General features: G+C 41.4%; 1 protein-coding gene across 2 annotated transcripts in view; it reads right to left on the reverse strand.

Annotated features, from left to right (window-relative positions):
- Positions 1–26683, reverse strand: part of NEK9 (NIMA related kinase 9) — a 39750-nt gene extending 13067 nt beyond the window's left edge. Inside the window, exons 1-16 of one of the 2 annotated variants that reach the window (XM_030319599.1) lie at positions 26333–26683; positions 23862–24040; positions 21904–21959; positions 21303–21371; positions 19397–19500; positions 16818–16949; positions 14918–15028; positions 13306–13370; positions 10806–10856; positions 10154–10346; positions 8161–8305; positions 7372–7572; positions 7140–7186; positions 5765–5920; positions 4075–4183; positions 3224–3385 (exon numbers count right to left, since the gene is read on the reverse strand). In XM_030319599.1, the coding sequence (XP_030175459.1) occupies positions 3224–3385; positions 4075–4183; positions 5765–5920; positions 7140–7186; positions 7372–7572; positions 8161–8305; positions 10154–10346; positions 10806–10856; positions 13306–13370; positions 14918–15028; positions 16818–16949; positions 19397–19408 (1384 nt within the window). In that variant the 5' untranslated portion in view covers positions 19409–19500; positions 21303–21371; positions 21904–21959; positions 23862–24040; positions 26333–26683. The remainder of the gene's footprint in view (positions 1–3223; positions 3386–4074; positions 4184–5764; positions 5921–7139; positions 7187–7371; positions 7573–8160; positions 8306–10153; positions 10347–10805; positions 10857–13305; positions 13371–14917; positions 15029–16817; positions 16950–19396; positions 19501–21302; positions 21372–21903; positions 21960–23861; positions 24041–26332) is intronic. The other variant, XM_030319600.1, reaches the window with a different exon arrangement.
- Between the last annotated feature and the right edge of the window lie 1164 nt (positions 26684–27847).

Below are 27847 nucleotides of genomic sequence, written 5' to 3' on the forward strand. Positions count from 1 at the left end.
CAGCTAGAGCAAAATAAGCAGGGGGGGGGGGGGCAGTGGTCAGTAAAGAGGTCAGGAGGTAGCTGGAGTCCTGGTCATATAGGGCCATGCAGGCCACTATAATGGCTTTGGTTTTTACTGATTGAGATAGGAATCCATTAGAAGTTCTGAGTGTACTAGTAGGTATTTAAAGGATTCATCAGGCTACTATGAGAAGAATCAATTGCAAGGGACCAAGGGTGAGCAGGGAGACCAGTTGTAGTAGTGAAGATGGTGGGAAGTGGTTGGATACATTGTGAAGATAATCGATAGGATTTGCTGATGAATGGGATGTGGGGAATAGGATGAAGCTGCCATTTCGTGAGACAGGAAAGCTATAGGAGGAACAGATCTGGGCAGAAAATCAAAAGTTTGATTTCGACTATAATACATTTGTCTGAGATGCATGTAACTTCTTATCCAAATCAGAGCATTTTTTAATGAAGAGGGGGTACTATTAATGATTAAACCTGGACAATAGGGATGAATGAGGACTGACCTGGGAAAACTGGGCTCTAAAGCCACCATATCTTTAGACAACTAAGTCCAGGGTCTGATGAATAACCGAGCCTGGAGTTCAAGGGTGGTGACGATATAAAACTGTCAGTGGATACAGGGAACTTAAGGTAATAAGCTCGCTTAGGGAGTGAAGGGGGACAGAGGAGAGATAGAAGGATTGAGCAGTTCCGGGCATTCTAGGACTTAGAGGGGTCAGATACTGCCATCAATGGCACCTGATCTATCAGCCTGTACGAGTCTGTTTATAAGTGTCTCCCCTACCCTACTTAGACTTTGAGCTCCTTAAGGATAGGAGCTTTCTGAGACTCACTTTTATATTGCCAAAGCCTAAAGAGGACCTGGAACATAGTAGGCACTCAATTTACGTTGGCTGTGTGAACGAGGCAATAGAGAACAGTCCGGAAAAGTAGAGGAATACTGGGAGGTAATACGCCCAACCATGGAATCCAATTCTACACTCCTCATTCTGAAGTTTACCTTGTGAAGTACACAGATCTACTGAGGAGACATTACTTCCCTGAGGCCCTGTCAGGAAGTGCTGGTAGACTTGCAACACTAAATTTAATCCTCAGCGACATCCTCACTCTTTCTAGGTAACATTTCCATTTATCTAGCCTGACCTGACCTAAACAGTTTGCTCCCTAATATCCCTCATTTGGGGACAAGCAGGGAACGTTACCGTGCCCCTCTGAAAGCTGCTTCACTTAAATATGGCAACACATCACTTATCTGACACCGTCCTTGGATCCCTCATGTGTACACAACAGGCACAGACCAAAAGAAAACAAAGGCATCTTAGATCATGAGCAACAAAAAAAGCTGAAATGAGTCAAAAGACAAGATGATAAAATGTGATTTGTTGTTCCCCCAGTCACAAGAAAGAGTGGCTACAATTAGTCCAGAAGGTGATACAGGAAAAAGAGAGAGAGAACAAAGAAAGAATGCGGAAGAGGGAGGGGATAAGGACTAGCAGAACTGGCAGTAAAGAAGAGAAGTGGGTGAGTTGCCCGGGTGGCTCAGTTGGTTAAGCGTCCAACTCTTGATTTCGGTTCAGGTCACAGTTCGTGAGTTTGAGCCCTGCATTGGGCTCTGCAACGAGCGTGGATCCTGCTTAAGATTCTCCCTCTCTCGGGGAGCCTTGGGTGGCTCAGTTGGTTGACCATCCAACTTCGGCTCAGGTCATGATCTCACGGTTTGTGGGTTCGAGCCCTGCATCAGGCTCTGTGCTGACAGCTCAGAGCCTGGAGCCTGCTTCGGATTCTGTGTCTCCCTCTCTCTCTGCCCCTCCCCCACTCACGCTCTATCTCCCTCTGTCTCAAAAATAAACATTAAAAAAAAATTAAAAAAAAAAAGATTCTCTCTCTCTCTCCCCCCCTTCCTCCCTTCCTCCCCCACCTCTCCCCAGCTCACACATGCACTTGCTCTCTCTCTAAAATTCAAAAAAAAAAAAAAAAAAGGTTGGGGTGCTTCGGTGGCTCAGCTGGTTAAACATCCAACTCTTGATTTCAGCTCAGGTCATAATCTCACAGTTTGTGAGTTTGAGCCCCGCATCAGGCTCTGTGCTGACAGTGTGGAGACTGCTTGGGATTCTCTCTCTCTCCATCTCTCTCTCCCCTCTCACATCTCTCAAAATCAAAAAGTAAACTTAAAAAAAAAAGAGAGAAAAGTAGTAAAAGAGGCAAGAAAATGCCACAGAGCGAGCAATGTGAAGAAAGAGAGAAGAAAGTTCAATTAGACCAATTCCAATTCCAATTCCAATGGAAGCTGAGAGACACATAGTATTCATATTCAGCCCTTCAATCCTTAGCAGTCCCTGAGGACATCACTGCAGTGTGGCTGACAGCAGCCAAGGAGCAAGATTAGATTATGTCGTTTTCCTCTCCAGCCACTTCACCCAACATTCATTAAAACCAACGTGGTCCTGGGCCAGGTATACATAGAAGTGTTTAGGGGTGCCTGGGTGACGCAGTCAGTTAAGAGTCTGACTTCAGCTCAGGTCGTGATCTCATGGTTTGTGGGTTTGAGCCCCACATCAGGCTCTGTGCTGACAGCTCAGAGCCTGGAGCCTGCTTCGGATTCTGTGTCTCCCTCTTTCTCTCCCCCACCCCTGCTCATGCTCTCTCTCTGGCTCTCAAAAACAAATAAAAAATGTTAAATTAAAAAAAATTTACACAGAAGTATTTAATAATTTTTGGGGTGCCTGGGTGGCTGGCTTAGTCAGTTAAATGTCCAACTCTTGATTTTGGTTCAGATCATGATCTCACAGTTTGTGGGTTCGAGCCTTGCATTGGGCCCCACAATGTAGCGCACAGCCTCCTTGGGATTCTCTCCTCTCTCTGCCTCTCCCCTGTTCGCATGCCCTCTCTCTCAAAATAAATAAATAAACTTAAAAAAAAAAAGATTTAGTAATTCTTAAAACATTTAACCAAAAAAGTAAAAAAAAGCAGGGACTTAGAATATTAACTTGGCCATTATTTAGATAACTATTTTTTTTAAACAATCACTATGTTGAACACACAAAAAATTAATGAAGCTCTATGAGCGTAACAATTAGATACCAACTGAATGTAAACAAAAAGTGAACGTATGATCCAGCTATATAACCAGTCTACCTCTTTCCCAGCCAAACATTAAAATATAGCCATCCATCCAGAAAGCTTGAAATGACGTGTCCAGACTCACTCACCATCGGTGGCAGCAATGGTAAACTCATCACCGCAGGAGACCCTGACCACTTGCTTCCCACCTAGGGGTCCTCCCAGCAGGTTGATTCCTAGACGCTTCTTGTAATTCCCAACGCCCAGCTGTCCACACTTATTGCAGCCAAAGGTCAGCAGCCGGCCTCGTTCTAAAAGAGAAAAACAACCGGGCACACATGGGGCATGGAGTACAAGGGAAAACACAGCCAGAGCAGAGTTCCACGGACTAGCTTCTGGTCGTTGAGAGAACACGAATATAAAGCTTGCCACACAACCTTGCATCTATGGCAGCTAGGGTATCTAAAACTAATTAGACTCTGAAAGTTACTCAATATCGTATTTTCTAATATTGTATTTTAAATGTGGAAAAGGGGTACTACCTTAGTAAACGGACAGATGGTACTAATTTAAAGGCAGTCATTTTCTGGAATTATTGGCATGGCACTGTCATTAAGAGATGTACTGACTGCGCATTTATAATGATTATTAAAAAAAATTTACTTGAATTCCTGATTTGTTAATGAGATAATACTGGATGCCAGGGGGAAAACGGAAGAATGTATATGTTGTTAAGAAGGGCTACTACTAGGGCTGCCTGGTTGGCTCAGTCAGTAGAGCGTTCGACTCTTGGTCTCAGGGTTGTGGGTTTGGGCCCTGTGTTGGGTGTGGAGATGACTTAAAAATGAAATCTTTTTTTTTTTTTTTGGTGCCGACACCTGGGACCATTAAAAATGAAATCTTAAAAAAAAAAAAAAAAAAAGGAAGAAGCGCTAACACTTGACAGAATAAAAGAGCATGAGCTACTGAGGCCTGTGTAAAAAGTTGTAAACCAACTCACCATCAATAGCAGCCGTGTGAGTCTTGCCTGGGGCAATTGTACGGATCTTATAAAAGGACAGCTGTTTGGCCAAGGTAAAGGAGGTTGTGTAGGGAACTTCGTGGTAAGCCTGAAACAAGATAAAACACAAAGCAAATACTCGGTAGGTAAAAAACGAAGGGGTAACAGGCTGAGAATGTTGTCATGGTGACCAAAAGGCCTTTCAAGCAAATTTGTTACTAAGTAGAAGATGCCAGGTAGCTTTTCATCTCCAACAGAATACAAAACGGAATAAGCTCAATATGTCATCAGAGAATTTAATCAGTATATGAGGCAGGGCTTCCTGACAACAAAAATTTTAGATTCCTAATCTAAGAGTATGTAAAACATTAACTCTCCGTCCCAGAAAGTATCTACATGAGGATACAACCAGGGACACTTATGTTGGGTATAAACACTGTATATCTAACAAAGGCAGGGCAAAGAATTAAAATCTTGAAGACTCTCCAGCCCAGAATGCAACCAGTTTACTGTGATCTAATTTCATGTACAAGGCAGTGTTCTCAATGTGTTAAAACCCACGTTCCCTTTAGATTAGTATTAAAAATTCCTCTCATGTAAGTTTAAAATTTCACAATAAACCCAATGTTATAATAAAACTGAAATCAAGTAATGGTAATTTTGAATATGGCTTTTCAAACTATGCAGACACCCTTCCCAGATTTGCCCCAAATTTGTACTCTCCCATTTGAGAATCAATACTGCAGAGATTACTTAAAAATTCTTATCTCTTTCACTGAGTCAGGAAACTTTCTTCTCTTGATTCTTTAGAACATGACAAAAATTCATTATATTAACACAAAGAGGAGACTTAATGTGAATTTCACAACATCCTTGAAGGAAGTGAACAGTAATTATATTTACTAAGCCTGTACAAGATCAGTGATTTGGGAACAATAAATCTAAAAAACCTCTCCAGGGAGATCATGCATGAAAATGTGTTTCTTTTCATGTCAATTATCTTGTACCTATTTTAGTGATAGGTAGAACCTGAGTTCCGTCACTTGATTCTTTGTAATCAATTTATTTGTTGAGGCATAATAAACTATAAAATTTACAGCTTGAAAAATTTTTCTGTATACATATAAATGTAAAACCACCACCCAGATCAAAATATAGACCATTTCCATGATCCTAGGATCCCTTCCGTTTATACCCATACCCCCCACCCAGAAGTTACCACTACTTTGTCTTCTGGTATCTATAAGTTAATTTTGCTTGTTCTTTTTTTTTTTTTTAATTTTTTTAACGTTTACTTATTTTTGAGACAGAGAGAGACAGAGCATGAACGGGGGAGGGGCAGAGAGAGAGGGAGACACAGAATCCCAAGCAGGCTCCAGGCTCCAAGCCATCAGCCCAGAGCCCGACGCGGGGCTCGAACTCATGGACCGTGACCTGAGCTGAAGTCGGACGCTTAACCGACTGAGCCACCCAGGCGCCCCTAATTTTGCTTGTTCTTAACCTCCATATAATTGGAATCATATAGTACAGACTCTTTCATGGCCGGCTTCTTTTGTTGAACATAATAATGTCTGTGAAATCTTTTTTCTTACGTACAATTTCCTGGTCACTAACCAAAAGCATTCCCAAAGAAATTCCAGCCTAAGAGAAGTTCTGACAGTGTGGTGAGGACACCAAAGAGGGTACTTACTTCATGGTTTATGATTCCAGACATGCACTGATTCAGACCCAGCTTATTGAATTCATTGAGTCCACAGGCCAGCACTTTACCTGACTGGGTCAGCAGAAAAGTCCCATCACAGCCACACTGAACTGCGACAATAATCAAGGCCTTGGGAACATCCACCTGCAAGGAAAAAAAAAAATCAGAAAAAAAAAAATCCCCCAAATGTAACTTGTATTAGGAAAAAACCCTCAAATTTGTGATGTCTTGCATCTGGCAGAACCGACCACAGTAAAGACTGCTCTATCATCTTCAGATTTTTCCAGCAGCTCATTGTTTTTAACAAGGAGCTCAAGTTTTATAATTAAGTAAACCGCAGCAGTTCCAGGTTGGCTCAGCAGTCCTGTTGAAGTTTGTTTTAGCAACAGGTCTTATTTAGAAAGACTTCTCAGAAAATGTTGGGAAAGGAGAAGCTTCGATCCATTGCTGATTTTTGTTCTCTGAGATGGAAGGCCCCATGACAGTTATAGAAGAAACTCAGTAGCCTTGTAGGGTCCTAGTCTGGTCACATTATAAATGAGGTGACAGAGTACTGAGGAGGCAGCCAGGACTTCCAACTGCTCACATCCCTCTATAGCTAAATAAACAGAGCTGGAGAATGGTAGGGGGATAGAATGGATGTCTGTGAAACCTGAAAACTCAAACTTCAGTGCTTCTACTATGGCTTTTTGAAGAGAAACACCATGAAATCCATTGAGAATGGTCCCACAAGTGATAGAAGTTAATTTTTAAGATGTTAATGAGCATTGTTAACAGTGAATGGTACAGTCAATTCCTGTCAACCTTCCAATGGGCAGGCAAGCCTGTGACCCAGGGTGGGTGTGAGAGAGGACCATGTTCTTCCTGCAGCTGCTTTTAGCTCCTGGGCCAGCTCCTGCAGGGCTAGCTCCTACAGTGCAGACAGTAATTAGATATTATGTTTCGTACAACATGACCCCTCAATACAAACACATATTTCATCTGGTGTCCAAATGTGGAAATGGGGGGGGGGGGGGGGGATGGCTGTGATGGGTTAAGAAACAATATACTGCTTTCCAGTATCTTCCCAAGGAATTTTCTGGGTTCACTGTACTTGCTGATTTTAGCTGCCATTCCTGAGTAAGATGTGACTCCACAGTGTCCAAAGTGGCCATATCCTCTTTCTCAGCTTTTTATGATTTAGTCAGATGACAAGATCACATAGTGCTAACTCAGGAATTCTGGGTTGTCAGTCTCCCAGATAGAAAATATTTCAGAAATAAACACCTTGACATGAGGATTCGGAGAAAGAGGAGTCTGTATTATTACTGGAGTCTGTGTGTCCTCTACACAGGCTCTAGGAAGAAGCTGCTTCTGAGTTTACCTTTTGTGGTGTATAATAATCCTCTTCTGAATCCAAACCCAGTCGTCCTGAGACATACATAAGAAAGAAAACAATGAAAATGAGGGTCTTCTTCCCAATGAAAATATTCTACAGCATTCTCTTCCACTGAATCAACACTTCTCAAGTATAGGCTACATGTGTTTAGATGCATACAAGCTTGAAGTCAAGTTGGCTCCTGGGAATAAGTGGACAGAGACAAATCTATACCTACCATATTCACCACAGCCCCAAGAATAGACTTCTTTGTTTCGTGTCAAAACCACCACATGATTATCTCCACAGGAGACCTGCTCCACTGGATTGTTCAGGAAGAAGTTCAGCTGCATGGGTTCTAGTACTTCGGGCCCAGCAACCTTGTCCACCCCCATGCAGCCATAATAATCAGATCCAAAGGCATAGAGCTGACCCTCGTCTGCAAAAGAAAGAAAGGCATAACACATCAAAGGAATGACTCTGTCCAGCCGGAAAGCTGGGCAGGGCTGGCATGAGAACTATCCCAGCCACTGATCTTATATGAAATGACTGCATCAGAGAAATCCGAAGGATAGACTGTGCAAGTCTAGAGTTATTTTTTTTAGGGGGTCACGTGTACTGTTATAGTAATTTTTAAAAATTGGTAGTATTATGCTGAAATTTTATTAGGGCCATCTCTATTTTCTAGAGAAAAGGAAAAGTAAGCAATGGCAAGACAAAAACTAAACTTTAGCTCTTGATTCCTGATTTAGTGTTATTTACACCTGACCAGGTGGTAACGTTATTTTTCCCCCCAACTGGGACGTACAACATACTTCTCCTGATCCCATGAGATTTGTTATCTGTGTGCCTCTATGTGCTATTTGCCATAGAAAATTGGGCATGTTATTATTAACGTGTGTATCCGCTCACTGCCTTTGGTTCATGAATATGGTCTTTTGCTGTAAAATCCCAGCTGAAACTGCACAGCATTAAGTACAATACTTCACTTTAAATGCACTTTGGATGCTTTCTGTTGATGGCTTACCTGTCACACAGACAGTGAAATCATCACCACAGGACACCTGACGGATAGCTCTGCCTTGCAACTTTTCCACATGCTTTGGCTGTCGGTAGGAGGCTTTGTCTCCGTGGCCCAGCTGACCATGGAGTTTAGTACCCCCTTGCATGTTCTGTGAAATAAAGAGTTCTTGTAAAGTTTTAGCTTTTCATGCGAAAAGCTAATCTTCCATAAAACTTCCTATCAAGAAGACCAGGAGCGGGGCACCTGGGTGGCTCAGTTGGTTAAGGGTCCGACAATTGATTTCAGCTCAGGTCATGATTTCATGGTTTGTGGGATTGAGCCCCACATCAGGTTCTATGCTGACAGCATGGAGCCTGCTTGGGATTCTCTCCTTCTCTCTCTGCCCCTCCCCTGCACCTGTGCTCTCTCTCTCTCAAAATAAACAAACATTAAAAACAATAATAAAGAAAAGAAAGCGTAGGAAAAAATCAGCTGGAAATTTAGAAACGAAAAAAAAAAAATGGGTAAGGGATTAAACCTTTTAATGATAGGTAGTATAAAACCCCTGCCAACAGATAAAGATTTAAAAGTATCCAGATTGCTATCCATCAAGACTTAAAAGAACACATTCCCAATTCTTTCTCCTTCAAGTCTAAGGTGAACTTTACATTTAATTATGAGTGCTGGTAAAAAAAAAAAAAAAAAAAAAATCCGTACATAGTTTAATTAATTTGATTGCTTCTACAGGAGTATACTCTCTAGGAAATCCTTACTAGGAGTTTTACAAATTTTGGTCACAGTTTCCCTGAAGTATGGAACAATTATAAAGAATCTGGCTATATCAAAGAGGCTGCTATATAGCACTAAGAATAGTCCCAAATGACTTTTCAACAGTTTTATAGGGGCTGTGGCAGCCCCCTAGGGGCTAGTTCCTTAAGGGACAGGGCTTTAGGAAGTAACAGTTAACATGCATGCATGCATTCATTCATTCATTGATTCTTTTAATCAATCAATCATATCAATCAATCAATAATTGTCTACTCTGTCACGCACTGGGGACAAAGCCTGGCCTTGTGGAGAAGTTATCTGAGACTGCTGGAAAAAATGAGCTCTCAGGAAGAAAAGGAAGAGTGAGAAGAATTGACGACCAGAGACAAAGTTAGGTAAAGGAAAAGCACTCTGAAACACATGAGAAGGCACGCTATGGCCAAAAAGACAGGAGAAAAGCCAAGAGAAGATGTTCTCATGGAAGTCAAGGGAAGACACAGCTTCAAGGAGGGAGAGATCAACTATGTCAAATGCTGCTGGGAGGTCAAGCAAAGTAAGGACTACAAAGTATATGTATTATTTCCACAATTTATAGGTCATTTTGTTAAGAGTAGTTTCAATCAAGTGGCAGGGACGGAAGCTGCATTGTAGGCGAATGAGGACTGAGTGGCAGATAAAGGAACAGATAGCAAATACACGCAATTTGTTCCAGAAGGTGAGAGATAAAGTGAAATCTAGAGGGGAGCAAAGAAAAATTCTGAAGATATACCTAGCCATCTTCTATCACTGACACAGGTCTTAGAATTTTCCTGATGTGGGAACACTGCTTCATTTGTTTATAAAACTGTTTCACAGATACTAGTTGCTCTGAAATTCATGGTAACAGAACAGAGTAATTAAGGGACTTCCTGAAATCACCCAGCTGTAAATAAGAGTCCAGTCTCCTGAGTCTAAACCTAGGGCTCTTTTAATTCTTTCTTTCCTTCTTTCTTCCTCTCTTTCATTCATTCATTCATTCATTCATTCATTCATTCAAAAAACACTTACAAATGACCTAATATGTACCAGGCATTGGGGACACATCAGTGAACTAGACAGACAAGATCCTTGCTCTCGTTAGAGCCTACATTCCATCACTCCACACTGTCATTCCTGTGCACATGTTCAACTAACAAAATACTTAGACATCCTCAGCCCAGTAAATAATTAGGCTTACATCACTGTTCTAAAGTACTTAGCTTTCACTTACCACCCAGGTGTACAGTTCCTTCTCCACTGTGACCACAGCAAAGTGGGTATTCCCTGCACACACCTGCCGGGCACTACAGCCACTCTTGATGACATCCAGTTTCTGGGGAGTGGATTTTCCACCACCCCAAACATAGACTTCACTGGTTCGTGACGTTACCACAGCAATGGGTGCTTCAGTCACAGTGCTTGACCTGTCAACAACCCCCAGAACAAAGGCACATTTAACATAAAAACTGTATCAAAGGAAAATGCTTCCAGTCCGTTCCCAGAGAAGAACCGCCAATTATGGTATGAGAAAGTATGTTCTTTCTCGACAACTTATTTCAACCCTCTATCATAGCAGGCTCTGCAATTTCTGCCTCCGGGCTTCATCACAGCTCAGCCAGATCAGATTCCAGTCTGGTCCATAACATCTACACTTCTCAACTTTTCAACATTCATCATGGTAATGACGACCGCTACAGCACGAGGGTGAAATCACAGCTTTCTTTTTCTCAGAAATAACTATCTGACATTTACGCAGATGTTGGCTTCTGAAAGGATGCCAAAGGCTACTTACTGGGATCAAGCAAGGCATAGACCAAAAGAAAGAAAGACCCCCTGATGGTAATTTAAGATATATCACTTTTCACGAGTCTCTTAGGCATTACCTTGGTCTTTTTGTAGGTGCATTAAGCAGTATGACTTTTTCCTCCATCTCTCTACCAAAAAAAAAAGCAAAGATACGTGAGTGAAAGCATTGGTTCCTACGCTGCACCAATGTCTCTGAAATACATACACTTCACAGGTTTAGTCCTCTAATAAACCATATGTCTCCAGCAACACGACAATACTTTGGGGAAAGTACCTTGATATGATTGGAACAGTTATACAGGCCTGGCTTTGGACCATTCATTAAATAGGAAGGGGCCAGCAGTTTGGGGACATTTGTTTTCTATCACCAAAAAACATTCCAAACTGGAACAGAGAACCTCGAGAACCTCTGATGCACATTTTAAATTTTAAATACCTGACATCTCCATCTAGTCTGCCCACTGACTTCCCAAACTCACCATCTCTAAACCTCAGTTCATTTTTCTTCTCCCACACAGCTTTTCTTTCTGACTCTCCTATTTCTGTAACTGGCACTCCCCATTCTCTCAGCAGACTACACTTACAACGTTGGTCATCCTGGACTCAGGTGTCTCCTTTCTTCAATATTTGAGTCCTACAGATTCTACCTATGCAATGCCCTTTATAGTCACTTCTGCTCTCCAGGCTTGCCACATTAGCTCTGGGCGGCTTTGCTTCCTGGAATGTAGTAGCACCTCCTAACAGGTAAGACTTAACACAGTACCAACTGACTTTATTCAGTCCTATACTAATTCAACACCGAGACTAGTTTGCTAAGTAAGTCTTCCTTAGGCATGCCCCTCATCACATGAACTACCCTCTCATAAACATCCATTACTTCTACACTACTGCTTAAATTAAGCACAGATCCCTTTGTCTAGCATTCAAGATTCTTGACCTACCTTTTCAGCCTTTCTTCCTGCTACTTCCTCCCCATATTCTGGTCCAGGGTTCTCATTTTGCCTAAAACACTTATAGATGAATTCCTGGGGTGGTGTTTAGGCATCAGTATTTTTGGAAAGCTCTGGAGAGGTTGCTATTGAGAGTCCCAGGTCTAGAACCACTAACCTACTCAGGTAGAACTTAGTATTTCCTGAATATTTTCCACAGTTCGTTATGTCTCTGCTTTATCTGGAAAGCTCTTATATTTTTTCATCAAAGTACAAAGTTCTAATGAAGTACTATGTACACATCTACAATTATCTCTATAAAAATTGCAATTAAAAATTATCAGTGGAAATATCTGAAAAGAAATTAAAATAGTGATTATATTGTTGGGAAGTAAGCCAGATAAAAAATTTAAATATGCCTAACCAGCCGCAAAGGGTGATATTGCTGGACGATGTATGGGACATAAGTGGAAGGTCGGAGTGCTATATCTGGAGTATTACACATTCTAGGCACTGAAACACTGGCTAGAGTTCAAGTGGAGAAGAACCAGAAAAGATTAATTAAAGGATACCACAAAATAAAGGTACTGACCAAATAGCACAGATTATGGAATTAAGTATATGCTTAGTGTATCTAAGAGCAAGGCTTGAAAAAGAGCACAGCAAAGGTCTGAATATTGGGAAGATACAGAAACAGAACTGGTAGGGGTGGAGGAAGGACAGTAAGACAAAAATAGTATAAGAGGATGAAATATAGACTAGAACATTTAAGAATAATAATGGGGTGCCTGGCTGGCTCAGAGGAGCATGTGACTCTTAATCTAGGGGTCATGAGTTCAAGCCCCTTGTTGGGTGTAGAGATAAGAAGGAAGGAAGGAAGGAAGGAAGGAAGAAGGAAGGAAGGAAGGAAGGAAGGAAGGATATAATAATAAAGAACATGTCTTTTTTTAAGTTAGTGTTTGAAGCCTCTTATAAGACGTGAGGGATAAAAGATCTCCTTCCTACCTCTAGAGACCAATGCCACAGAATAAATCTCAGGAAGTAACCTGTCAACAATTAATCAAGTCTGATTTCAGGACATGAGCAAAGGTATCTGAAGAATACTCCTCTAACTGAAATCTACCATCTGAACACATGTACTGAAAAACAAAGGCCCACTCTAAATCCACACTACTGTCTGATCATTACTGAGCATCTTGTGCCAAGCCCTGGGCTGAGCACTTTAGATACATTACTTCCTTTAATCCATACCCTACCTGGCTTTATAGAGGAGGAAATGAAAGAAGAGAGGTGTTAAATAACTTGACAAAGATAACAGAACTCAGATTCAAATCTAAGGATGACTGAATCCAGAGCTCTCCTCTCTTAATTACTACACTCTAATGCCTCAACTCTAGATTAAAACTCACAGATGGGGGGAGTGCAAGGTTCTAGGGTCTCATCATATAAATTCAGAACAAAATAGCACAAACTAAGGAGGTGAAAGTCAGGAGCTCCTCTCAAGCAACAAAAGAAGCTATGTTAGTAGAAAACAGCACCAGAGTGGCCAAGTCAGGAAACACTGCCCTCTCTTGTGGTCCTTTGATCAGGCCTTCAACAATCAATCATCTATATAGAAAGACAACAGAGTGACTTCTCTGTACTTTACCTCCTGCGTTTCCTGAGAAGGGGACGATCCAGAAGTTCATCTGCTGTGGGTCTCCGCTCAGGATCCTAAAAAGTACAAATTGGGTTAGTTTTAATTTAAAGGAAAAGGGAAAAATGGGATCTAAAGAGGCATTTTACTTCCTCTTAGAAGGCTGTATGCTAAAATTACTCAAAGACACAGTGTATTATACTTTTGTATATTATCCTTACGTTTCAAAAAACATAATTCCTTTTTTTTTTAATTTTTTTAATGTCTATTTATTTTTGAGAGACCGAGAGAGAGAGAGAGAGAGGGAGACATGGAATCAGAAGCAGGCTCCAGGCTCTGAGCCATCAGCACAGAGACTGATGCAGGGCTCAAACGCACGAACCGCAAGATCATGACCTGAGCTGAAGTTGGACGCTCAACTGACTGAGCCACCCAGGCGCCCCAAAAAACATAATTTCTTATGTCATATTCCATGTTTCACGCATATCATCTCATTATCATCAACACTTGTACATGAATGAGAATGCACCTTCCTTACTTGTTCAGTTAGGGCAGTGACTCTCAAATTACAATATATATATAGCACTTAAGAATCTCCCAGAGTGGGGCCCCTGGGTGGCTCAGTCAGTTAAGCATCTGACATTGGCTCAGGTCATGATCGCATGGTTCCTGAGTTCGAGCTCTGCATCGGGCTGTGCTGACAGCTCACCTGGACTCTGCTTCAGATTCCGTGTCTCCCTCTCTCTCTGCCCCTCCCCCACTTTTGCTCTGTCTCTCTCTTTCTCTCAAAAACATAAACATTAAAAAAAAAAACCCTGGGGTGCCTGGGTGGCGCAGTCGGTTAAGCGTCCGACTTCAGCCAGGTCACGATCTCGCGGTCCGTGAGTTCGAGCCCCGCGTCGGGCTCTGGGCTGATGGCTCAGAGCCTGGAGCCTGTTTCTGATTCTGTGTCTCCCTCTCTCTCTGCCCCTCGCCCGTTCATGCTCTGTCTCTCTCTGTCCCAAAAATAAATAAACGTTGAAAAAAAAAAATTTAAAAAAAAAAAAAAAAAAAAACAAAAAAAAAAAAAAAAACCCAATCTCCCAGAGTGCTTGTTATAAAGATTTCTGGGATTTACCTACAGAGATTTGGATCCACTTGGTGTGCGTTGGGTCTCAGGAATCTTCATTTTTTTTTACTTGTAAAACATCCCCATCCCCTAGTGATTCCAACACCTATGGTCCATGAACCATATTTTGAATAATAGCAACCTAGACGACACTGCAAGGCAACTGTGAAATGGCAGAACTATATTTATTCTGCACATTAGGAACTCTAAATTATCTCTGACTATAATTTTGTAAAATTGATTTACAAAAATTAATCTTGATCATAAAAAATGGAGGACAATGTAGATGGTAAAATCATTCCACAAATTAATTACAAAGTAAGAATTAAGAATCTGCTGCCTGAAGGACATAACTATCATGAATTGCCAATGCCTATTCTTCTAGGTACAGCCACAAATACATCCTACCCTGGGGAAGTGGATGTGGCTTTATACAGGTTCATCTATGCCATACTCCAAACACTACGGTGGGAAGGGAAAACACCAAACTGAAATCAGCATGTAAGTCACACTTACCTGGTCAAGGCATGCATGGACCATTTGAATCAGTTCCAAAGAGTACTGGCTAGAATCAACTTCCATGGCCCGGATTCCTTGTACAATCTTCACACACAAATTGAGTGGATTCTATGGGAAAATGATTATTCTTGGTTATATAAAGATTATAATCCACCAATAGGGGCTCTGGGATATCTGTGACTATTATTTAAAGAAATGGAAATATGATTTCTTTTATAAACTATTAATGTGCATCAGCAAGAAATGGTTAGGGATACACTGTTGCAATCAAGAAGAATGAAGCCAAATGGCCAACATGGAGATATGACTGTGTGGCCAGTGGCATAATACTCAAGAGTATATTACAATCTGACCCTTCAGTTGAATCACAAGAAAAAGGAAAACAAGATTAGCCATGCTTCTTAGCTTTAAGCACCTCCTTTACCAAGTAATCTGCTTCCTAATTCATATATCCTAATAATGGTTATGCAAGGGATACTCTGCCTCAACAGACAACGAGGTAAATAGTAAGATGATAATGATAATAATAATACCATCAACACCTTAATCAAGAGACCACTCTGTACTAGGTAGGCACGTTACATATATTATTCTTTTTAACCCTTGCAAACCTCCCTTAAGGAGGTTATTATGATTACCAATTCAGAGATGTAAAGTATCTTGCCCAAGACTCCACAGACAGTAAAAAATGGAGACATAACTCTAACCAAAGTCCATCTGACTCCAAAACTCATTTTCCTTCCACTATATTACTTAGGAGAATTAAATGACAGACCAGAATAAACTTCAGGATTTAGAAAAATAAATAGGTCTCGTGAAAGGCCAGTGAATCTGCATTATCTTATATTTGCATTTTTCATATACATTATCGTAGCATCTCTATGAGAAGGATATATTTTTCCTTGTTATAGATAATGAAACAGAGGATCAAAAGATGAAACAATTTGCTTAAGTTCTCACACGTGGCTTGCAGAAGATCTGAATCCATTTTTGCTACTCAGATTGGTCCACAGATAGCAGCATCAGCATTGTGCGGGAGTTTGTTAGAAATGCAGAATATTGGGGGGAGGGGGGAGGCACCTGGGTGGCTCAGTGAGTTGAGCATCGGACTCCGCCTCAGGTCATGATCCCATGGTTTGTGGGTTCAAGCCCTATGTCGGACTCTGTGCTGACAACTCAGAGCCTGGAGCCCACTTTGGATTCTGTATCTCCCTCTCTCTCTGCCCCTCCCCCACTCGCTCGCGTGCTCTCTCTCTCTCAAAATTAAATAAAACACTAAAAAAAAAAAATTAAAAAAGAAAAAAGAAATGCATACTATTGGGACCTACCCAGACCTACTAAAAAAAGAGTCTGCATTTTAACAAGGTGCCCAGGTGATTTCCTATGTGTATGAAAGTTGGAGAAGCACTACTTTACATTGGGCTTTAGTTAGAAGAAAAGAAAAAAAAGACTTAAAGGAATTTGTTGTCAGGAAAGAGGACAACAGCCTTGCTAGGGATGTAGTGTGTAACTTTTTATAAAAAATCAAAACACTTTAATGAGTATTATACAATTCACCTTAGCTTTAACAAAAAAAAAAGTAGCTGAAGCATAAGAAATGAAATGGTTTATCCAGACTACAGTGTCACATAGGTGGATCCTAGAGCCAATTTCAAAATTATAAGTCAATAAATTCAAGTACAATGCTTAAAGCACTTGAGTAGGATTATTTCAGTGGGAACTGAATATAAATCTGGCACATAGCAATTTAATAATACACTACTAAACGCTTGCATACTTTTTTTTTTTCTACAGCTGATTTCTGTTGAAGAAATCAGAAACTGAGGGATAAATGAATTTGATTCTCTCAACCGAGTTATACCATTTGGAAGGACAAGGTGGGGATAATACAACTTACTGTGGCATCAAATGTTCTCTTTAGTGTAAGCAGTTCAAAAATGACACAGCCTACTGCCCAGATATCAGACTTGAAATTGTATTTTACTCCTTGGCAGAGCTCTGGAGACATGTAATATGGCGTTCCCACAAGCTGAACAACAAAGAAAACAAAGAGTAACTTCATTTTTGAGAGAACTATATTAATATTTCAACAACTAAAGTAAATTTCCCACAAACTAGTGATAACACCTATGAAACGTTCACTAGTATATCCCAAAATGTTTTTTATGAGATGCCACTACGGAGAGAAATTTTCTTTCACATCAAATTTCTTGGACCAATGATAAAGGGCAAAGACACTGTGGTATTTGGGAGGTACAACGGTGATTCCTCGATCACAGAGGCTTTAGGCCCACTGAAGACTTCATACAGATAAAGGCACAGTAAAAGCTCACCAATGGAAAAAAATAAAAAGAACTGGCGGTGGGGAGAAGATAACTGAATAAAGGGGTCAAAGTTGTAACTAAAATGCATAGTAGTGAAACTCTGTAAATGACTCAATTTGACATCTGCAATACCAACACAGCTAGTGAATTTCTTTCAAATTTAAAAAAGATCTTCTGCCTTGAAGAATGGGTTTGGAGGGGTATCTGGGTGACTCAGTCGGTTGAGCGTCTGACTCTTGATTTTGGCTTGGGTCATGATCCCAGGGTAGTGGGATTGAGCCCTGCCTCAGGCTGTGTTGAGCATAGAGCCTGCTTAAGATATTCTCTCTCTCTCTCCGCCTCTGTCCCTCTATCCTGTTCTCTCTCTAAAAAAGAATGGGTTTGGAAATAAAAATATCCTGAATGGCGGTTGTGCCAATGTACCCCAGAAGTTCTAATAAAACTGATAGCCATGTTCATTTTTCTTAATATGAAATTTATTGTCAAATTGGTTTCCATACAACACCCAGTGCTCATCCCAACAGGTGCCCCCCTCACTGCCCATCAGCTCCTTTCCCCTCCCTCCCACCCCCCATCAACCCTCAGTTTATTCTCAGATTTTAAGAGTCTCTTATGGTTTGCCTCCCTCCCTCCCTAACTTTTTTCCCCCCCTTTCCCTCCCCCATAGTCTTCTGTGAAGTTCCTCAGGATCCATATAAGAGTGAAAACATATGGAATCTGTCTTTCTGTATGACTTATTTCACTTAGCATAACACTTTCCTGTTCCATCCACGTTGCTACAAAAGGCCATATTCATTCTTTCTCATTGCCAAGTAGTATTCCATTGTGTATATAAACCACAATTTCTTTATCCATTCATCAGTTGATGGACATTTAGGCTCTTTCCATAGTTTGGCTATTGTTGAAAGTGCTGCTATAAACACAGGGTACAAGTGCCCCTATGCATCAGCACTCCTGTATCCCTTGGGTAAATTCCTAGCAGTGCTACTGCTGGGTCACAGGGTAGATGTATTTTTAATTTTTTGAGGAAGCTCCACACTGTTTTCCAGAGTGTGATAGCCATGTTTAATCAGCAAAGCCAGTAATTTTTAGATGACTTATATGGCATTTATAAATTTTCCTATCATTCTTTCTTTAAACTTGTTAAAAAAAAAGTCAAGTTTTGGTTTTACCAGAATACTGTTGATAAGAAAAACTCATATAAGGACACGATTGCTTCCTTTGAAGCAGAGACTCCCAACCTTGGCTATCAGCATCCTTGGATGGCTCTAAATTGCTTATAGGCATATCTTAACATTATCAAAAAAACATCAAAAAATTCATTTAATTAACTCACATTTTCAAGTTCAAGGACAGGGCAGTATGAAACCAGAAGAGTAACAACTGGGTCTTATAATTCCTAAAAAAATGAAATCACTGTCCTTAAAAATCAACCTATGTCTACTCTTTACCAATGGTCTTTCTTTAAAAAAATTTTTTTAATGTTTATTTTTGAGACAGAATGTGAGCGGGGGTAGGGCAGAGAGAGAGGGAGATACAGAATCTGAAGCAGGCTCCAGGCTCAGAGCTGTCAGCACTGAGCTCAGCTCTGAGCCGTCTGAGCCGAAGTCGGATGCTTAACTGACTGAGCCGCCCAGGCGCCCTACCAATGGTCTTTCTAAGTAAGGATCAGGGAAGAAGGGAGCCCTGCAGTTCAGACTATGTATGATATTAAGATCAGACTGTTTTCTGGGCATCAGCCTTTATTTGTAATATCAGGCTTCTGCACCAGAAAAATTCAGAGGAAACACAAAAAGATGTCTAACATCCTAAGCTCAAATATTAAATAAGAGATAAGCTGAAACCCACTAAAGATCCTAGGCTGGAAAAAAGATAGAGCATTTTCCTGTTTTTAGAAAAGTCTCCTGGTCAGTGTTAGAAAGGGCTATGAGGTCAGAGCTGTGATGTGGACAATGACTCTTGAAAGAACATCTCAGCATGTAAATGCCTGTTAGCAAGCCCAGGAAAAAAACACTCCTGAAGACTTGCTTTATAAATATGGAGAACTTGCAAGAATACTGAGAAAGTGTGTGAGATTTAGAGGTGTACACTATCTCATGGTACTGGAAAGGAAAAGAAAAGATAAAGTATGACAAGGGCAACACATACTTACCGTCTCAGCCATGGAATACTCAGAATTAAGTTTCTTGCTAGGCCATAATCTCCAAGTTTTATCAGGTTTGCCTTGGTCAGAAAAATATTTAATGTCTTATATCTCTGGAAAAAAAGATACCATATATTATTATTTACCATATATTACCATACATTTTGCTTCATCCCCAACTCTGCCCAGAATTAGTACAGAATAAAATGTGTGTTTACCCCCTGCTCAGACTGTTACAGGATCCAAAACAGTGGTCACCACTTTAACATTGAAAAGGGAATTTGAGGGACTAGAGGCAGAGAATTAACTTCATTCTCCGGGGCTTCATAGCACAGGCATGTCCTCCACACCATGGAGGACGTTAGGGAAAATTGAGGGCTGGATGGAAAATATAGTGCCCCAGGTAATCCTGTAATTCCTATAAAGTGCACTGCCTCTTCAACTACCATTTATGCCTTGAACTGGTTGGTGTTAAAGTTTCAAATCTGTTAAGGCAAGGGAAGAGGCTGCGCATCTCAGCAGCAACCTGATTCGGCTGTAGAGATCACCTAAATAAAGTCACTGGCTATTTTTCTAAAGATGAATTGATCCTATGCAACACAAATAACTGCCTGGTTCACACTCTGGCTTCCTTAAAAAGGGAAAAAAACAGAAAAATGTTCTTTTTTTTTTTAAGTTTATTTATTTATTTTGAGACAGAGAAAGAGAGAACACACACATGTGCAAACAGGGGAGGGGCAGAGAGAGAGGGAAAGAATCCTAAGCGGGTTCTGTGCCTCCAGGGCAGAGCCCGACACGGGGCATGATCTCACAAATTGTGAGATTATGACCCAAGCCAAAATCAAGAGTCAGTGCATGGCGCCTAGATGGCCCAGTTGGTTAAGCGTCTGACTCTTGGCTCAGGTTCAAGCCCCACATTGGGAGGCTCTGTGCTGACAGTGTAGAGCCCTGCTTGGGATTCTCTCTCTCCTTCTATCTCTGCCCCTTCCCCACTTGTGCATGTACTCTCTCTCAAAATGAATAAACTTAAAAAAAAAAAACTTAAAAAAAAAAAGTCAGCGCTTAATTGACTAAGCCACCCAGGCGCCCCACAACAATACTCTTTGTGACTTTTGAAAAGAAAATGCAAGTGCAGACCATTCAATAACTATTGAGAAACACATATTAACTGAATGAACAAACCAACAAAAAGAGAATACAGTACTGGGGAATCAACATTCATCTCTAGCAATGATCAATGACTTACTTCAGAAGGGTTATAATGTGGAAATGTTTCTTATAACAATTCTTTCCCATAGCTAGAAATGAATAGAAAGATGTTTTCCCTCCTCAAATCTGGTATAAAACTGTGTAATTATACAAACAAACAAACAAAATATTTTTGGGGGCAAGGAGGGGCAGAGAGAGAGGGCGACAGAGGATCCAAAGTGGTCTCTGCACTGATAGCAGTGAGCCCAATGCGGGGCTCAAACTCACGAACTTTGAGATTATGATGAGCTACCCAGGCACCCCAACAGCTTTTATTAAATTAAGACTCGATTATAAAATTAAACACCTGCCAATTATTATTGCTCACAGGAACATTTACTGGGAATTCCAACCAATCTAATACCACTCCTCTCGTGGCTTCTAGACTTTACTGATGAATTAATGAATTGAACTCTAAAGTATCTGTTAAAGAAGTGGACTGAGTAGTACTTAGCTATTGAAGAGATTCTTCCTAGATCATAAACATAGTTTAACTGCAGAAAGTGAGGTAACACGCCTCATTACTCACTCTTTCCTTCCTAAATTATATTAACGGAAAAAGCTTGACAGCTTAATCAAGAAAATAATAGTGCTGACGGGAAGGCACATCCAAGGTGGGGCTCAGATTGGTGGGGAGGACTTCATTCCGTATTCTTTTTACTCATACCTATGAAGGATTCCAGCTTATGGATACAGCTCACTGCTGAAACAATCTGAATAAGTACCACACCACCATCTGCAGAAAAAAAATGAATTATATTTGGGACTGGAAATAAGAAAAATTCCATAAAGACACACACTAAAACAAAAAAAGGAAGCTACAACCAGAGGTTATGATTCAACATGACCTTACATTTCTTGCTTGGAGGTTGAGTAGACAAAGAAAAGTGGTAGGGGTTAAAAATAAAAAACATGTCATCATAAGACAGTTCCAATGTCATTATAAAATATAATATGGTTGAAGCAGAGTTGTGGAAGAAATCCAAGAAGAATGCAAAGGTATAGAAAACTGGGCATACCAGTATGCAGTAATAGAACCAGGAAAGAAAGCCCATAGAGAATCATGATGTGGAGGTAAACCGTTTAGGAAGCAGCTATAGACAGCTTCCTTGTTAGAGGTTTCCTTTCTCATGAATATCAACCAGGGCCTGGAGGGAGTCTGAACAAAAGGAAAAAAACGCTCTTCATTTTGGAAGAGGAAATACAGAACTAGAATACAAGAATCACAGCATTAAATTCTAGCTTCCTTCCACAGAAATATGAATTACCTCTTCCTCAAACAACTTGTCCTTCTGGCGAAGGATTTTGTCATACAGGTTCCCTCCTGCAATTAAAGGAGAGGCAGGTTAGAATTGCTTAATAAAGATCAAAGCTGACTTCTATATCTACCAGGGTTTTAACAGGTGACCCAAAGAAATGAAGGATTTCTACTTCCTTTCCAAAGGAAACCCTTCTTCTCCTCTTCGCTCTTTACAAAACTCTTCCATCCCTCAAGTACTGTATCTAACGTAATTTTAAAGGTTCCCCTAAAAATGAGGCTCAATACAAAAACGGGAGTATGACATTGTTTAGAAAAGAATAAGGCATTCCTATATTAATCCCAATTAGCAAAATACCTTGAATGTCTTCATATCAGAAGACTTTCTTTTTTAGAACTCCTTTTAAAGGAAATCTGCAATATTTTTGTAACAACTCTCTGAAGTGTGACTACTAGAACACTGGTACCTGTGATGCAATGTTTTGTACATACAGGTGTATCTCATCGACAACTTCCTTTTCTATTGCGTACTGAAAAGGTTTCCATAATTTACGGTACACCTTAGATTGTTTCCAGTCCTTACTCCCTTTGCTAACTCCTTCCTGTGGAATAAGTCTGAACTGGCTTCTCCCTTTCCTTTATCAAGTACACAGACTGCAAATGATCAGGGTTCATTTTACTTCCTACCTGCAACATAACTTAGGCCCTTAGCCCGGGCTCTGTTTCACAACTTCTTTTCCCCTGCAATGTAGTAACTTGTCACTTCAACAAATCTACCACCGTTCTAGTCCCTCCTAACCACAAAGGAAGTTACTACTTGTGCTTCTGTCTACTTAGAAATATCTAACACAATCTTCTACATTTAGGGTGATCAGAACCAGAACAACCGTGGTGCACAAGAGTCAAGACAAAAAGTTAGAATTCTAGGAGCTTTCTCTTTGAGATTTAAGTGAAGAATATGCTGGGACTTCTTTAGCATAGCTAAAGCTTCTTTAGGGTAGCTTAAGAAAGGGCTTTGAGGGTTCTTCTATGTAATAAGGATAAGAGCTAGGACAGCATGTATTAAAGATTTGCTGCACACCAAGTACTATGCTAGGGGCTTTACATATTCGTTTAATACAACCACCCTAGGAGACAGGTACTGTTATTAATAAACTCATATTAAGGTGAGGAAGGCTGAGGCACAGAGAAGTTTCTTGTGCAAGTTACAAAGTTAAGAAGCAGTGGAGCTTGGGAAATGGGTTTAGAGTCTATTTTCTTAGCAAATGAGCTATACATACTGCTATCTTCTAAGCAAAATGGTCCAAAGTAATCAAAGACCAGATATATTAAAGCCATCCTTTACTATCTGTCATTTTCATTCACCTATGATCTTTGAATCACTCTTCAAAAGGACAGTTTTGGTGTGAGTCAGTATTAATAATGTCCCTTATAAGATTTCATTAAATATACCAAGGAGTGCCAAGCTACACTATGTTCTAGTGCCTAATTAGATGTCTAACATTAATGCCTAACTAATGTTAATCATTAGAAAAAACCTTGAAGAGTGAATGTAAAATTCAACTGAATTAATAATTTGAAAATGGAACTATAAGCATAATAGAGAATTGAGCATGCAGTATGCAGTATTCCTTCCCTTATTTGTAAATCACTTCAAAATTCTCCAGGGTCTGAACTTATTTCTCTTAAACTCTAGAAATCCATTTAAAGTTGTTTTTTGTTTTTGTTTTTTTTTCAAAGTAGCCTTCACGCCCAGTGCCAGAGCCCAATGTGAGGCTTAAACTCACAACCCCGAGATCAAGACCTGAGCTGAGATCAAGAGTCAGATGCTCAACTGACCGAATCACCCAGGCAGCCCTCATGTGAAGTTTTTCACCAATGCATATACCTTATTCTCCTCTCCCCCTCAAGGTAGGTACAAGCACAATAATGTCTTGCCAGAGGAGGTCCCACTGAAGTCTACCTTACCATTACAATATTCCAGCTCAATCAGCAGAGTTGTATTGTCCATGAAATGATTGTAGTAGGCAATAATGTTGTTCATGCTGCAGCAGCGCCAGAATAACAATCTCATTCAAGGCATCACGACGTTCCTTCTCTGACAGTCGGGTTAAATCAACTTCCTTCCACACAACCAACGAGTCATCCTACAACACAGTAATAGAGGTATCGTGCTTTCCTCTTGGCTGGCAGAGAATGAATCCACACCTGGATCTCTAAGCCTAGAAAGAAAAACTTCCTAGATGGCACAGATGGACTCCTTTTATTTTTTCCTTTAGACAAAACAGGAACAGAATTTTAAGATTCTTCATAAAATTAAGCTTTACAATTTACTGCAGGACTAGGGAAAGCAGAACACTAAGATGCTATTACATTGTGGGCACATTTAAATTTGCATGATGTCAGTTCCAGATAAAAAATAGGAGATATAGATCTCAAAGATCCTACTGAGGGGCATCATGACAAACTGCTAGTCGTAAGCATTGTAGTAGGGCTAGAATACTGGAGAAATGGAGAGACTGGAGAGACTAGTTATCTATAGCTGACCAGAGTTTCTTATAAAATGGAAACATTACACTTACCTCTAATTTATAAATTTAGATTTCTCTAGTGATTTCTGTTTATGTTTTCTGGATAGGAATAAGTCATGCCTAAGGGTTCAGAGTTCACTTTCCTCACCTGCCCTATTTTGCAACTCTGTATCTCCTATAACTTTTATGTATCACATGATTCCCTCTATCTGCAACAACTCACCTTCAGCTCCCAATACCCACTTCCTTTTATAACACCGAAATTCTTTCCAGATACCGCTTCTTAGCCCAGAAGCATCCACACCTACATCACTCTCCCTATCCTTTAGAATGATTCGGCTAAGCCTTTTAAACTTTTGGCGGGGAAATATCCTGATAAACTTTCTACTGTGCATGTATTCAGTGCGGACCGTTCCCTTAGAACTCAGACACTAAAATGATATTTGTCCATCCTTTTTCATTTATATACACATGCAACTTAAATGCTATTTGTTTACTAACAGGGCTAACTTGTCTTCCCATCGAAATATAAGCTTCTTGGGGGAAACGGCTGCTTCTAATCAAACCTTTGTACATTCAGACCTAATAAACATTTGGCCAAATGGCTAATGTTGTGCCATTTTTTGAGAAGTGTAATCAAATTTAAATAAACCAACCTCAGTAATCAAGTTCAACATGATGGAAAGGCATGGATAAGGAGATGTGAAACTGTTCTAGCCCAAGATTTACTTCTAATTTAAGTGTCAAGTCCTTAAATATACCGTCTTAGTTTCTTTAACTTAGTTTAACTTTAACAGAAATAGTAACGCTCATCTCTCTTTCTCATATTTTGAGTACAAATAAGAAAAGCAGAATACTAACAGTAACCCTAACATCATACATTAATGCGGCATTAGGATAAAAAAGAACACTTGAAAATTTTCTCTTGCAACCACCCCTCTCCTCCATCTTTTAGCCTTAAAACTATGCTAGCTTGGAACACACCCCAGAACTGCAGATGGCGTACTGATGGATGAATCATCATCATCATCATCATCATCATCACCTATAGTCTTCAAGTTTAAGACTTTAGTGATCAAATACAATTGATGGTTAGTTTTTGGAAGCAGAGTCACCACTACAGGGTTTTTAATATCACTATACATTTTGAACTTGGTGGTCAGTGATCTAGGAATGTCTTCAAAAGATGTGTATATATGCAATAGGGGAGGGGAGGTGGGTTATGTTCACATTAGGTTCTCAAAGGTCTCTTTGCCTCTCGCCACCCGAGAGGCTTAGAATATACCAAAAAGGTATTTCCCATGCATAAACACTGCGGGATAAACATTGATGAAGACAGCGATGACCCTCTCAGTGCCGTTCTAGAAAATCTCCAATTAAATGTTCATACCTGAACTTAAGATAACGGCAAAAACGGCCGAGTTGCCACTGATTGTGGGAATTCTGAAGCTACGCCCCTCCTCTCCACCCCGACCCTGGAGAGCTATACTGCATGAGGAAGGAAGTTTTGACAACACTTCACATTCGTATGTTTTAATTTACAGTTTGCAAAAAGTACCTTCGTTCGATTCTCAAAGTAAGCGTAAAAAAATAAAGATTATTTTTGAAGGTAGTTATCATTAACCCCAATTTACAGATGGGTAAGCTAAGGCTCAGAGAAAGTTCAATGACTTGCTCCCTTCCCCGGGTTCGACAGAAACGCCCAGTTAGCCAAAAACAGTGATCTGACGGATTCCCGGTGCCGGTGAGCCGGAGACTGGAGAAGACCCCGAGACACACACCCGCCTGCGGCTGCGCAAACCTAAGCGAGCACAAGGCGCCAGCCGCAGGCAAAGCCGGGAACCGGTCGGGGCTGGGAAGCGGGGCGGCGAAGGAGGGGCTGGGACGGCCGGAGCCAGGGGCCGCTACCTCGGTGCGGCGGTACAGCGTGGCCTACCCGAAGGCGCCGCGGCCCAGGACGCGGATGGGGATGTAGTGCAGCTCCTCCTGCTCCGCCGCGCCGCCGCCGGGCTCGCGGCCCCGGACCAGCACTGGGCCCCGGGCCCGAGTCCCCGCCACCCCCGGACTCGCTCCCAAAGTCCGAGTTGATGGAATCGCAGTGTCGCTCGTACTCGCCCAGCACCGACATGGCGGCGGCCGCGGAACCGGCCTGCGTGTCCCCGGCGGCGCTGACCACGCTGAGCCTCTCTCGCTTCAGACGCCGGCGCGCGGCTCCGTCAGCCCCGCAACCCCGCGAGGCTCCATGGTGGCTCCTTCCCCCCTGACCCGGAAACAGTTCCTGGTGCTTCCGGCCCTGCGGGCTTTCCTCCGCCTGCGCTGGCCCACTTGCTTAGCCCGGCGGCCTCGGCTTCCCTCCCTCCCTCCCGGGCGGGCCGGGCTTGGCGGGCGCCCGGTGGGGACGCCGTGGGACCGAAGGCTCCAGACACGGCAGGGGATCACCGACGGGTCTGTAGACCACTTCCCCGATCCCTGGCCAGGTCCCCAGACAGCTTCGAGGGCCAGAGGTCGCCCAGTCACCTCTTGGCGCCAGGCCTATCTCAAGGGCAAGTGATTCCACGTTGGACAGTGCTCTTTGTTTAGGGAGATATTAAAGATACTATAGTAAGCGGAATATTTACTGCCTGTCATCTCAGTAGGTGGGCCCAGTTATTTCTCCCAGAACCCCCACTAGGTTCTCCCTGTTCTGTACTACTCCAAAAATATTTTAAATCAACTCTCCTGACACTCTTTTTCCAGATTTAACATTCTCCTTGCGTCTGTCTTTCCAAATCTCTGACCGTCTGATCTCATGCAGCATTCTTCGAGCACTGAGGTGTCAATGTATTTGAGGGTGGGAAATCTACAATAAGATGCTCCTTACCCTTAAGTCACTAGGAGAATTGGAATACAGTAAAAAAAAAAAAAAAAAAAAAGGTCCCAACAGTTACTGACCTTGGGCAACTTTACGTTACCAAAGTTTTTAAAAATCTGTAAAGCTTGTAGGAATATGACCTACCTCACAGAGATAACAGTTAACTTTTTATTGTGTTATGTTCCTGACACTACGCTAAAGGTTTTCTTATGTCATCCCACTTAATCCTTATATTATTATTCTAAATAAAGAACTGAGATACAGAGGTTAAGTAACCTGCTCATTGTTACACAGCTAGTAAGGGGAGCCCAGAGTCAAACCCAGCACTCTGGATCCACATCTTTCAGAGAGCACAATGTTTTGGGTGTTGTGGCTGGAGGCCAGGGTGTGTGGGGGGTAGAAGCAGGAGAAGACCGGGCCTCAACTGTTGAGTTGGCTTTCCTGTGGGCAATGAAAAATTATGTGAGATTTTTTTTAAGCGGGGAGTATATGATTAGTGACCGTATGTCCTAATTTGCTGGGGAAGTCCCAATTTATGCCCCCCCTCCCCCCCCCCCCCCCCCCTACCCCCA

The sequence above is a fragment of the Lynx canadensis genome, chromosome B3 (genome assembly GCF_007474595.2).
Source record: "Lynx canadensis isolate LIC74 chromosome B3, mLynCan4.pri.v2, whole genome shotgun sequence".
Classification (NCBI taxonomy): domain Eukaryota; kingdom Metazoa; phylum Chordata; class Mammalia; order Carnivora; family Felidae; genus Lynx; species Lynx canadensis.